The 14,306-nt window shown below is 41.8% G+C and overlaps 1 protein-coding gene across 1 annotated transcript; it reads left to right on the top strand.

Moving 5' to 3' along the window:
• Window positions 1-415: 415 nt before the first annotated feature.
• Window positions 416-3,597, top strand: GJA8 (gap junction protein alpha 8). The gene is made up of 2 exons (XM_063127598.1): window positions 416-436; window positions 2,353-3,597. Exon 2 carries the CDS (start codon window positions 2,359-2,361, stop codon window positions 3,595-3,597), a length of 1,239 nt encoding a protein of 412 aa, XP_062983668.1. The 5' UTR covers window positions 416-436; window positions 2,353-2,358.
• Window positions 3,598-14,306: the final 10,709 nt, after the last annotated feature.

Genomic DNA, 14,306 nt, shown 5'->3' with positions numbered 1-14,306 from the left:
CCTGGAGCCATGGCCATTTTACCGGCATGCACCTAACGTTTACAAACATGTTGGTAAAAACAACCACAGCATCCTGTTTCACATGTGCATCTCTGGGGGTGGAATGAAAGCTTGCACATTGCCTGGACTGGCATTTTGGACAGGCACAATTTTTATTTACATTTATTCAGAAATCCCACTGACTTTCAGTAGGACTTGTGCATCCTCAATGGAGGCCATTGCGTGAAAGAAGTGTGGACTGAATTTTGGGGAAAACAACAGGTTTTTTTCAGTTACACCCTTACCATCGCTAAAAGGGTGCTGCTGAAGAACAACGAACTGGAATGTTTAGTCTTTTTTTTATTCTTGCATGATGATTGATTTGCATACCTAGATACTAGACAAGCTATAGGCATTAGAGACAGCATAGGATTTTTCTCAACAAGAATGCTTCACAGTGAGTTGCCAAAGGCATTGCAAGTTTTTAAAAGAACACAAGAGGCAGGGAATGCATTGAAAAAAATATGTATTCTACTCATTGATGCAGAGGCTGTTAAAAAAGAGACTGAATAAATATTTTTGAATGTTGTGATCCTATTACAGAGTACATTTTGAGGTTTTATCTAAATGTAAAAAATTGCTTATACAAAATTTACAGGAAACAATGCAAACCATGGATTGTTTTGTTTCCTTCAGCTACAGACTTGTGGTGTGTGGATATGCCATTACTCAAGATAAAATTGATGAAGTCATTTGCTACCAGATGTTGCTATAATAGATTATCAGAGGGGAAAATGAAAGATATCTGTTTATGCTCTCATTTGATTCTGAATTGGCAATTGAATTTGCATTGTGGATGCATACCTTGAGGTGGGAGTGACTGTTAAAGAGGAATGCTATATGACTGTGCATAATGTATTGATAATGCTTTGCAAATGCACATATTGATAATGCACACAGAAAACATACAGAATATATATAGCCATATCGAAAATCTAAACTTATCTGGCTCTTCAAATTACACGTGCTATGAAATGACAGCTTACAAATGTTACCCATTCGACATGTACATTTAAAATGGAGAAGTTCATCACATTATAAATCTCTGCACACTGTGAGAAGTGGAGTTGATCTTTCAGAGAGTAAGTATGACAAATGTTTAAATGCATTGCTAAGGAATCACTGTGATGACACACAGTGCTGCAATTACAAACTGCTAAACGGCAATATATGGTTAGGATTCTTGTAGAATTCTGGTGCTCAGGCAGAAGCTCATAGGATCACAGGGAAGGTTCTTCCCAACACTGGTGCAAAGGAGCAGAAGTTCACATAACCCATTGACATTCCTGTGTCACAGTGCAGTTAGAATGTTGTTCCCCACCTTGATCCAAAGGGAGAGGCGGGTAAGAAATAATAATAAAATAATAATAATAATAATAATAATAATAATAATAATAATAATAATAATGTGACACACTGCAGTTCTGCTGCATGGAACTGTAAAGGCTGTAAAAGTAATCCCCTAAGTGGAAACAATTGTGGATCAAATTTCAGATGATTTTTCAGTGTCTAATGGAGAAGAGCTGAATAGCTTTGCATCAACTGCTATGCTGAGGGTACTATTCACCTGCAGCAGCTTGCTCAGGATTAAAGTGTGCAATCCAGAATCACCGAGGTCAATACAATTTATGCTATTAACTTTCATGGGATACCACTTGTCCTATAACAATGGCACCATCAGAATGGGAGGGATTGCGTTTCTCTACCGTTGCTTCTCCAACCTGCTCCTGTCCCACAATACTTCCTCTTTCTCTCCGGAGAAGAAGGAGGAAGTAAACAAAGACCAAGTGGCCCATTCAGGGGCTGGTTTTATCGCACCTTTTTTCCTGTACACAGCAGGAAATGGCAGCACATTCTGTTTCCTAAAAAGGTCAGATTAAAAGGGGTGTATTTTGTGACGGAAAAAAGGCAAGGAGTGGGAGGTGTGTGGGAGGTGAATGTCATCTAAAGGATGTGCGAAAAACTGTGTATGGCCAGTAGCGAGCATGTGATAAAATGCTTGTCTGATGAACCACCAAGTCTCTAATGGCTAACTCTGCAACTGTACAAACCACCTCTTTGAGCAGATTGATGGAAGATTTGAAGAGACAGGAGAGACTTACGTAGCATAGATTTAAACCTTTTATTATTATTATTATTATTTATTTATATAGCACCATCAATGTACATGGTGCTGTACAGAGTAAAACAGTAAATAGCAAGACCCTGCCGCAAAGATTGATGGAAGATTTGAAGAGACAGGAGAGACGTACGTAGCATAGATTTAAACCTTTTAATATTATATTACTTAACCATTGTCTTTCTTTTTAGCAGCCAGAAATGGGTGACTGGAGTTTCTTGGGGAACATTTTAGAAGAGGTAAATGAACACTCCACTGTCATCGGGAGAGTCTGGCTTACAGTTCTCTTCATTTTCCGAATCCTGATCCTAGGGACGGCCGCAGAGTTTGTATGGGGAGATGAACAGTCAGACTTTGTGTGCAATACCCAACAGCCGGGCTGTGAGAACGTCTGCTATGACGAGGCCTTCCCCATCTCCCACATCCGTCTCTGGGTCCTGCAGATCATCTTTGTCTCCACACCCTCCCTGGTTTATTTGGGCCATGCCGCGCACCATGTAAGGATGGAAGAGAAACGGAAAGAACGGGAAGAGTCAGAGCGGGCTCAGCGAGGTGAAGAAAATTCACCCCATAATACAGACCCAATATCCATCAAGGAAACAAGCCCCAAGGGAACCAAGAAGTTCCGCCTCGAGGGAACACTTCTTAGAACCTACATCTGTCACATCTTTTTCAAAACCCTCTTTGAGGTGGGCTTCATTGTGGGCCAGTACTTCCTATATGGCTTCCGAATTCTTCCCCTTTACCGCTGTGGCAGGTGGCCTTGCCCCAACCTTGTTGACTGTTTCGTGTCCAGGCCTACTGAAAAGACTGTTTTCATCATGTTTATGTTGGCTGTGGCATCAGTGTCCCTCTTCCTCAATCTTGTGGAAGTCAGCCACTTGGGCCTTAAGAAGATACTGCATGCTTTCAAGAGATCGGCAGAACAACCGCCTGCAGAGACCCCGGAGAAGCCCCTCCACTCGATTGCTGTTTCATCCATCCAAAAGGTCAAAGGCTACAAGTTGCTGGAGGAGGAGAAGCCAGCATTCCACTACTTCCCTTTGACAGAAGTGGGAGTAGAAGCCACGCCCATTCCCCCCTCTTTCAATGACTTTGAGGAGAAGATCAGCATGGAACGCCTGAAAGACCTCTCCAGGGCCTTTGATGAGCAATTGCCATCCTATGCCCACATGGATGAACAGGATGAGGAAAAAACGGAAGTGGGAGAGGAGCTGGAACAAGAAATGGCAGAGGAGGCACCAGAATCGAGGGTGGAACAGCTGACAGAGAAAGCAGAAGAAAAAGTTGAAGAGAAGCTTGTGGGGGAGGAACAAGAGCTAGAGCCACCAGGAGAGGACTTGCCCCTACCATCTTCTGATCTTACAGCTGACACAAGACCCCTTAGCAGGTTAAGCAAAGCCAGCAGCCGGGCCCGGTCAGATGATCTGACTGTATGAGGGTATTGGCTTGAGTGGCCCTGAACAAGCCACACACATAATATATCTCAGATGTCTTAAACAAAGTGCTAAACCAGTCGTTTTAATCTTGTTTCCTATCGATGTTTTTGGCTGGAAATGTGCTATAAAAGCTAATTGTCTTGTCAATCCTTGTTTGCTCTGCAACTGGAGCGGTGTTAACCATTTAAGGAAACAATCCTTCCTTCAAATGCAGATGCCTCACTACTGTAAAGTAAATGCACTATATACAGTATTGAAATACAAGGGGGGGGAAACCTCCCTAAAGCAATGGGGAAAACAAATGTAGCAATTGTGATCACACCTCTTTATATATTCCTTTTTTTCTCCAGGAGTATGGAAAGTATATTTCTTCATTTGATCATCATAGATACTGATAAACTGACAGCTTGGGTATTTCTTTCTTCATCCTGTGTTCACCTTTGGTGTAACAAACTTGGTTCTTCCTCCCTTACTGGCCTTGAGCTTCAGTTAGTTACCTCACAAAAAGGGCTATTGGAAATTAACGTGGTTAAATAAAATCCAACCAGTTGGGCAGCTAGGTAATTTAAGTCCTTGGACTTAACCATCTTGAGGGGGGACCCTTTAGACAGCCATGTTATGACTTCAGTTATGAAACACACAACATTTATCTTCTCCCCACACACACCCATTCCATGCTTTGCAACTAACGTTCCTAAGAAGTTAGAACAGCATTACTGTCTGTCAACTGTAGTTAAGGGAAAAAAGAACATCTCTGAGCATGTGCAGTTACAGTTTAGAATTTTAAACTCACTTAAATGATAGCACCACCGTGATTACAGGAATAAAATGGAGTTTGTTCTGTGGCCCTCATCACCTGCTGCTTTCTAGGTGATCATTTGGGGCCCACCTAGTCTGTGGGGCCCTGAACTTTGGCCCCAAAGTCCAGCTGTAGCTGCACCATTGGATCGAACTATCTGTCTGGGAAAGAACAAAAGTGGCAATGTTTACTTATGGAGGGATATGTGGTTTACTTATATTTCCCTCTTCTTCCCAGGTTTAGTTCATGCACTTAACATTTTGCCCATGTAATACATCCCAGCCAATAGATGCAGAGAACCTAACGTGTGACGCCTGACTCCTCCACAGACACAACCGAGGCTTCCTAGAAAGCATCTCTGTGATTGTGTCATCAGAGAAACTTTCTGCTGAGATAACAAACATCATTTTGGGGGAAGTCTGATGAAAAATCAGATCACACCTTTGTTTCTTTCTACGGGAATGAGCGGAACGCATCACATAGACCAATTGTTAAGAATATGAACTGGTCCCCACTACTGATTTATTTCCCTGGAACCTTTCTTATGCTACTTTTACAATCTGGGAGATGTTGCTAGGGCTGGATGAGAATTGTGTTTGGTTGGTTTTTCGATAAGAATGCACTAGAATCTGCCAATGTCTTCATAAACAGGATGGAAAGAGCTTGAGATCTTTTTTTTAAAAAAGTCACATGTGGGAGAAAGCAAAACTGACAAACTTGCCCATCTGGGCAGAGGTCTTTGAGTGCTTTGCTCTTAACAGTCTGGGTTTGAATCCCTGTGCATTCAGCCATATTTGCAGTGCAGAATTAGGTTTGCCACCTCTTTTTTTCAGACACGGTGCTCATCTTTAAGAGCTACAAGGCAGACAGGTACAACATTGACCTCTCCATGCTGGGAATAGCCGTACCTATTGAATATGGCCAGCGCTGATGGGTGAGAGATTCAGTTTCTTTTTTGATAAGAACTTACCAAACTCCGCTAATTTCTTCATAAAAATGGGAGAGAATGAATTTGAGATTAAAATAATTTGAATGTTGGAGAAAGCAAAACATGACAAGATTAATCCATCGCTAGTGTCCTGTACAATGTAGTCCAGAGGTGGGAAACCTTCTTCAGCTGAAGGACCAAATTTAATTTTGGGGAAGCTCTTGAGGGCTGCATTCCAGTGGTGGGCGGGAACAGAGGGCAAAAGGGGGGGCAAATACAAAGAATTCCAGCATATTTTAGTTTAAAGCTTATTGCCAGCAACTAAGCCTTCAGGGAAGCACTTCAACCTCTTAAAACTGCACTAAAGTTTTGTGGGAAAGAGGGTAGGGTTAGGGGAACTGAGGAGGGCTGGATTCGGGCCCCAGGAGGGTAAGATTTGAACCCTGGGTCCTTGCCCATCCCTCATTCATTGTGGCACCTTTCTACACTGCGTGAGTAGCACCGGAAGGCCTAGCTACATGGCAAAAGCCCACGCCATGGCTCTGAGTCTTCCCCTCCATTGTGCTGCTCTAGTTTCTGAAGAAGCACGGTCTCAGCTTACACCCCAAAGGTAGCATTAGAAATGGGGGTTGGGGTGGCATTGGGCATGTCTACACCAGTCTTTTTCCCAGGGACCATCCCTGTGCGTTCATATGATGGCTGGGGATTCCGAGAGCAGGTAGGGAGGATCCCTCCATTTCCCCGGGATATCTGCACACACTCCCCCCCGTCCCAGGACGATCCCAAGGACTGTGGGTGGTGTGGGCGCCTGTCCTGGCTTCTTCCCTCCTGCCCACGAGTAGCGGGGGTCAGCAGAGGTAAGGAGACAGGCCGGGGAGTCCTGGGACATCAAGGGTGGGGTGGGGAGCGGGGTTGGGGATTTTTTTTAACTTACTTTTTCGCTGGAGCACAAGTGCACTCAAGCTCCTGTCTGGTTTTTTTTTAAAAAAATGGCAGGCGTGATGGGCACAGCGTACCTCTTCCCTTCTGGGATGTTGCGCATCCGCGTAGACACCCTGGGATGATCCCAGAAGCAGGTAAGTCCGGGATCATCCCCCCTCCCTCCTTCTACACCTGTAGGTATAGACATGCCCATTGTCGATGTATATCACCATTGTGTATTGTATATTACATTACTGTCAGCAGCTATAGTCATGCCCTATTGAGGTCAAAGGCAAAATAATTATTTCTTTTAACAGATCCGGATTGTGTCATTTGATGGTAATGCTATTTTTTTGTTATAATTTAGCTGATGGATAAACTGGATTATTTCTAGCCAATTTTGAATAAAGGAGTAAATGAAAGTATTTATTTTGGTACTAAAGGTACTCCCAGATTATATCTTCCTATGCTTTTTGCTTGGTACCTATGTGCTCTGCTGAAGTGCTGGTAGCAACTCCTTCTGCGCAGACTGCATGGCCTTGCTCTGTTCTCCCAGTCATTACTTCCTAGTGGTTTTGAAAGCCTGGGCTTGCATAGGACCGCTGCAGAATGAAGCCGGTTGGATATATCCTGGATAGATCTGTCTCTATTCTAAACCACAGTGCAGAGACAGGAATGTAAGAATGGTCTTGCTGATAAAGGGCTCATATAGTTCAGTACAGGGTCTTCAACAGAGGCTGTCATCAGATGCTCTGGGAAGCTCAGCAGTAATGTAGCAAGGCAGCAAGTATATTTGGTAACGAAACCCACCAGTTTCTCTGTAATCTCCAAAGAAATACTTTTTTTTTTTTTAAAAAAAAAGTCTGTTTCGTTAAAGAAGGTGTACATCTCTAATGTTACAAAGTACACAGCTGGGCAATACCTTTATTATGAACAGCCACAATGTCATAAAATGATGTACAAGCAATAATAAGTCCTAGTAAAGGGGTTGCCATACTGTGGATTTGATAGTTTTCCCCCCCTTATTGACCAACATGGCTACTTTGTTATTGTTGTTGTTTTAATGATGAAAATGTCCACTGCATTCAAACCTGAGTACTAAAAATAAAAATAAAAATCTCTCCTAGGCTTGGGCAGAATGCAGCTTGCATGTGTGTTGCAAGTCAAATATGTTTAAGAGGGTGGAGACTAATAACAGAAATGTGCAGGTAGGCACTTTCATTGGCTCTGTTTTTTCAATCCTCAATAGCTCAGCAAATTCTCTCCAGTTTGAAACAATGCAAAGGGCTTGCTGCAATGGGAGGTGTAATCCATTTCAGAAAATCCCTTTAGCATGAACTGCCAACACACCCAGAACGGGCCCATAGAATTTTTCATAAGATTGAAGGCTGTTAGCACCTAATTCAGAGGTCAACTGAAGTCAGGGATTTCTCTCCGTATTCATTCCCATGGTATGGGATCAGGCCTTTAATCCTAACCAAATTCCGATGTATTCTGTTCCCCTATAGACATCATCCTTTATAGTTTCAATTGTGTGCTATTTGGATGGAGGAGGGGAATCACTTACTGTCTTATGCTGCTCAGCACAGTTTGGGGGTTTGTTTAAATAGCTGCCCTGATCCAGCATGGTGGCTGAGTATTACGTTATGAAAATATGGAAGGAGACTTTCATAATAGGGAAGGGGAGGGAAAGTGCGCTGTTGTGTAAATAATAAATCTGTTTTTTTTGAAGTTTTGTTTAAATGAAACTTGGAACTTCGGTCACATTTAAAAAACATAAAAATATAAAAAGAGGCCATCTGAAATGGACCAAGGTTCTATTTACTATAGCATCTTGCCTCTAATACATACCTCTGAAGGCTTAGAAAGCAGGGCAGATGACATTTTAATTTCTTGCAGATGACAAAAATGGTTCGCCATAATATTGAATACAAATATTAAGACTGGTCTATGCAGAGACTAGAGAAAGGAAGAAAATGATATGAAATACAGAAGAAAACTTGGTCCAGGTGACAAGCTCCACCCCTGGAATAATTTTGGGAAATAATATTGACCTGAAAATAAGGAAACTGCATGATCATTGACAATTTGTAATTCAAAGGTTTTCAGTAAGCATATTCACTATCTTGGTGCAAAACTTAAGAGAAAGTTAATTAATTATAGAATACGGTATTTTTGTTTTTGTGTGTTTTACATGTTCATTCTTCATTTTTAATCATTTATAATGTTTTTATATGGTTTCAATTGTGGGTGTTTTTTTTTTTTTGTAATTTGTCTTTTGCAAATTGTTTGGTGAAGATCATGAATAAAGATTGAACTGAAATGAAAGTGTTGGGGCAGGAATTGTGAAGTGAATAGAGAAAAACCACACGGCTCTATCCACCCTCATGGATAATACAACTGTCTATATTTGATATTACTAAAATAAAACGTTTTTGGAACAATCCTATGGTCTTGGGAGAGTGTCCCAGGGACAATAGGATTTTTCAGAGTCCCCCTCCTGAGGTGGTAGATACTTCTAGGATTTTGGGAGGGGGGTACTGTGTTGCAATCCCTGTCCCGCCCCTCCATCCCTTTGCTTGTCTGCAGAATATAGGCTATTTGGACATCCAAGTGCTCTTTTGAAGGGCATAAGATTGCACCCTTAGATATTAAGCATCAATGTAAATAAATAAATAAACACACACACACATATATATATGGTAGTGTAAGACTTTTTACTTGAGATCTACAAGACCGATTTTGCTCATTTTAGTTTTAAACTGAAGCTTGAGCAGTGTAGACATTTAGAAATTTTTGAAAGTTTGAAAAAGTTCAAAGCTCGAGCTTTAATAGCAATAAATTTTCTCTGCACCAAACAGGGAGGGCAGGTCCTCTGCCAGCAGGATGACGGACAGCCCTGCTCAGCCAATCAGTGCAGGCCCCAGGCACAGCCGCACAGTTAGGCTATCATTGCCAGAGGAGAGGGTGGAGCAGACAGAGGCAGTCAATTGGAGTGTGAAGGAGGGTACAGGGCTGTGCCACATGCAAATTTTGGAGGGGGGATCCACTATGCATCATTTACATTTTCATTATTCATAAGCCACTCTGGGTGAGGGAACTGAGGGGCAAAAAAGAAAAAGTGAGGACTCCCAGTGGCTATGGCAACAAGGGCTTTACACTAGTACTAGGACAATGATATATCATCATTATCATCATCATCATCAACACATCCTTTAAATTGAGTCTGAATAATCTGGTAGATCATGCTCATCTTGTGTCTGTGGACAGGTGGTCATTATCAGTTGCTACTTGCCAAACACTATTATTCCCCTAAAATAAAGTAGTGTGGCTCACTTTTTCCCCTCAGGATATTGGTTCTCCTCCACAAGAAAATCCAAGATGTATTTTTAAAAGAATGTTGACATTTGATGTTGCATAATGTGGCCTGACATGGCATCGTTAGGGAGATAGGACAAATCTGCCATTTAGGCTGCCATTCTATTTCCATGGACCTGGGTGTAAGTCCCATGGAATTCAATAAACAGATGGATTCAGCTGAACCCTAAACCGAATCAGGCTGATTCAGACAGATTCAGGAGATGTCCAAATCAAATGGGACTCCTCTGAACCAGACCAAATCTAAACAAACACTCCTGAAAAGTAAGGATTTGGAGGGATGCAGTCTCCAAAAATTGATACATTTCTCTCCGACATCTCCATATAAAGAAAATTTATATGCTGGGGAGAGAGGGGAGGAAAAGGAAGGAGTTTAGTTTTGTGATTGGCAGTGGCAGTTGTAGTTTCTAATTACAGCCCCTGCACCTATCCTTCTGAAACTGTGAAGCTTTGTTGGCTCATTTATTTCACTCAGTTTAGCAGGTGAGTGGCATAGGCTGTAAAGTGATTTTATAAAAGGCCTGTAGAAGATCCCTGTCTCGCATCATTCACTATTTTACTGAACATGCAGTTTTGCACTTTAAAACAGACCATGATATTTGATGCTGGAAAAGTGACAGTTTTGCTGTTCACAGACAAAGCTGCCTTTCAGAGTCACGGCAGAGAATAATCCCAATGTGAGCTCTTCTTTGTTTGATAAAAAACAGGCACATAAATAAAAATGCTAGTCCCTTCAGCAGCTTTACTTCATGAAGGGTAGGGGATTGTAGCTTGGTGATAAAGAGTTTATGGTGTACACAGGTACTATTGCCAAAGGAGGGGTTATGGTGAACAGATTATATAAGCAAACTAATCCACAAACTAGTTAATTAATTTAAATATTTCTTGGCCGCCTTTTAGGGCAGAAGCTCTCCCAAGGTGGCGTACAATAATGAAACACATAATAAAAGGCTGCAATCCTGTATAGACTTACCTGAGAGTAAGTCTCATTGAATTAAGTAAGACAAAATGGTCTGACATCAATTTATATGAACTTAGTGGTTGTAAACCATAGTCATGTTCACTTACGTAGGTGAATCAAGTTGATGACTTTGATAAAAATGGAAAAGCTACCATGAACACACACCACAAATGTCAATTACTGTTATTTTCATTGGTAATGTGCTACTTGGGGAAAAAAAATAATATTTCTCTACAAGCCAAAACATTTTGGAATTTCACAGAAACGCACTATATTCATAAACACTATCAATGTGTAACTATTTGGGATTATTTCAATTCACATTATGTTTAGTTCACTCAGCATATAGAATGATGATATTCAGAAAATAAAATTTTAGAACGATGGAAAGGCAATTTCAAAAATGCATTTAGAATAACTATATCTTCAGTGTGCAAATTTATCTCATTTTTTTTATTCCTGGTGGATGTCTGTTTCAATTCATGCTTAGATGTTATATTATCAGCATAAGACTGAAAGCACAATATTTGCATATTCCTACTAACTACTCAGACAAAGAGCCATGCAACATGTTTAGTCAGAAGTAAGTCCTGCTGTTCTCAATGGGCTTATTTCCTGGAAAATTTATGGATCCTCTTTAGAATGCTGTCCAGAAAACTAGATATATATGTGGTACTTTCATGTAAAGTCAGCAGGAGAGGCTTTACACATGAATTTCCTAAACAGATATTACTTCTACATATGACCTATTTTAGACACTCTAGGCAATGGATCCAGAGAAACCCTTGTGCAAGTGGATGGCACTTCCATTTATGCAAGAGGTTTGTATGCATTTCCCCTTCAGCAGCAGCTCCACATGGATTGTTGCCAAATGACTTTGCTTGTTCCGGTTTCACAGTCTTCCCTTTCCAACTGCTTCTCACCCAAAACACCATTTTTTACTTTATGGATTTAGGGCAGAGCAGTTGTTAGCTTGTATGTTTAAAGTCTCATGCAGATAAATAATGATATACCGAATCAAATAATATAGCAACAACTTTCCTTTTCTTCCCTGATAAAATTTTCCATTCAGGAATCCTATAAATCCAAGGCTTTCTGCTAGTGAGTGTGTGTGTCTATTCATTCTACTGTGCAAAGAACAACAAACTTATATTACAACAGAAATAAATATTTCAAGAATGGTTACCAGGACAGCTCTGAAAACAGAATACAACCCAGATTAGGTATTAAAAGTGACAGTGAATTTGTGTTATGATTTATAAAATGTATACAAACAAGTTCAGAGCGGTTGTGATTCTCAATTTTCATTGGACATAGGGGAAAGAAGTAGGAAATTACTACTAGTATTTAAATTCAAAAGCCTAATTTTTGGCTCTGATCTCCAAGTAACTCCCCCACTCTATTGAGACAATAATGCTTTCTTATTTTGTGTAAAGACAAAGAGCAATTAAAGTGAACCAATTCTGTAAAGTTCTGACAGTTCAATCTGAATTCTTCATGTTGGCATCTGATGGTAGTGCAGATGCAATGTCCTCAGATTGTATCAAGGTGTTAGTGCAAGCCTGATTCATCCTCACAAACATTTGGGAAAAGAATAAACAATATACAAAAGTCTTAAGTGACCAGAACCACAATAAATAACCTGTAAGCCTACCCATACACTCCATTCATCATATGAGACCTCTTCCAAGTGTCTCCTCTAAATGGAGTTTGAAGAGGGAGACATTCTTGCCCCACCCCCAATGCTCTTCCCAGTGTGGTCTGCCTGCATCAAAATTGTTATCTTTTCAGCACCAGGTCAAGAATTTCCTCTACTTCCAGGCATTTGACAGCATAGGTTAATATAATTTAATGGCTCCTGGAATGTTTGTTGATTGTTTAAAGTTGTTTTTACATTTTTGTATGTTAACAGTTTTACATTGTTATTATTTTGTATTTTTATGGCTTTAATCTTTGTAACCCACTCAGAGAATTTTGGCTGCTGGGTGGTACAGAAATATAATAAATGAAATGAGATAAGAACATAAGAGACATGCTGAATCAGAGTTTTGGCTATTGGGCGGTATAAAAAGGCAATAAATAAATAAATAAAGGTCTATTTAGTCTAGCATTCTGTTCACAACACGGAGAGCCAGTGTGGTGTAGTGGCTAAAGTGTTGGACTGGGAGTTGGGGGATCCACTTTCTAGTCCCCACTTGGCCACGGAAACCCACTGGGTGACTTTGGGCCAGTCACAGACTGTCAGCCCAACCTACCTCACAGGGTTGTTGTTGTGAGGATAAAATGGAGAGGACCAGGACTATGTAAGCCACCCCGGGGTTCCTTGGAGGAAAAAAGGCAGGATATAAATGCAAAAATAAATAAATACGGCCAACCAGCTCCCTATGCAACAGCACCCTCCCACCCACCCACATTCCCCCACAACTGGTGTACATAGTCATACTGCCTCTTATACTGGAGATCGCATTTAGCCATCAGGACTAGTAGCTATTGATAGCCTTATCCTGTATGATTCGTCTAATCCAAATCGGTGGCCATCCCTACATCTTGTGCTAGTGAAATCCATAGTTTAACTATGTGCAGTATGCATGAGTACTTCCTTTTGTCTTTCCTGAATCTCCAACCATTCATTTCCTTGCAATGACCCCTTTGGTGTCTAATATTATAGGAGAGTATTATCCACTTTCTCCACACTGTGCGTAGTATTGAGCACCTCTATCCTGCTTCCCCGTTTTTCTAGGCCAGACAGTCCAAGAGAGAAACCCCTTAAGTTTCTGAGATGCCACAGAACTTGTGCGCGTGCGCGTTTGCTGTTAAGAGCCTTCTCACGGCTACCTGCTGGAAATTGCCCCGCCAGGTTTGCCGCCACAGGTGCTTCCATCATCCAACACTCGACTCCCCCCAGCGGATAACCCCTGACACAGATCCCAGCCATTCAGACGTCACGAAACGGCAACCAACCATAGCCCGACGCGCTTTAACCAATGAGAACAGGGCAACTCACTGGTTTCTCCTTCTCCCCCACCCCCCACCAATTATCTCGCTCCGCCCACCCGTATCAAAAGTCTCGCTTTTCTGGTTCTCAAGAGCCAACCGCATCTTTCCATACAGGAAGTTTCGTGGGGTGTGTGTGTCTAATTTCTTAGCTCTATGTTTCTTTCTTGACACTTCAGCCCATAGACTTCTCAAGTAGACTATTAGTCCCTAGTTTTTATGTCTTCCTCCGGTGTGGAAGTGACAACTACCTATAGAAAACGGTAGAGAAAAATTTAGGACTATATTCCGTCCAAAATGATGCATGGGATCACGTTTTGCACATAAAATACAATCCAAATTAGAAAAGGAAGGTCTGTCTTGGCGGCTATCTTTTCCATTTGTGGAGGCGGGGGGTCACCACGCCACTGCCCAACTACAGCTGTGCTAAGATCCTGAATTTCTTCACTCCCTCCCCCCTCCCTTTATTGGCAGTTCTCAATTGAAACCCTGGGAATGAGAATGGGGCGGGGAGGTTAAGGCTCTAAAGCAACCAGGAAGTTGCGTTTCCAAAACTGGGATGGGCTGTTCTACACTTTCCTATCTCTGGCACTGCTATCGCAACCGAGCGCTCTCAGCGGCCCCGCCTTCTGCCGTCTCCGCGTTCCATCCGGCGGTGGCGGCGCGGTGAGAATGAGGCACCCGCCGGGGGGGCGGGGCTGCGGCGCTTGGGTGACCGCTGTGAGCCT

This window comes from Elgaria multicarinata, chromosome 5 (assembly GCF_023053635.1).
Source record: "Elgaria multicarinata webbii isolate HBS135686 ecotype San Diego chromosome 5, rElgMul1.1.pri, whole genome shotgun sequence".
Lineage (NCBI taxonomy): Eukaryota > Metazoa > Chordata > Lepidosauria > Squamata > Anguidae > Elgaria > Elgaria multicarinata.
Note: the sequence above shows the minus strand (reverse complement) of the source record. Positions and strands in the feature narration are given on the sequence as shown.

Coding starts and splice junctions, on each gene's coding strand:
- GJA8 (XM_063127598.1), top strand. CDS start 2,359: ATGGGTGACTGGAGTTTCTTGGGGAACATTTTAGAAGAGGTAAATGAA.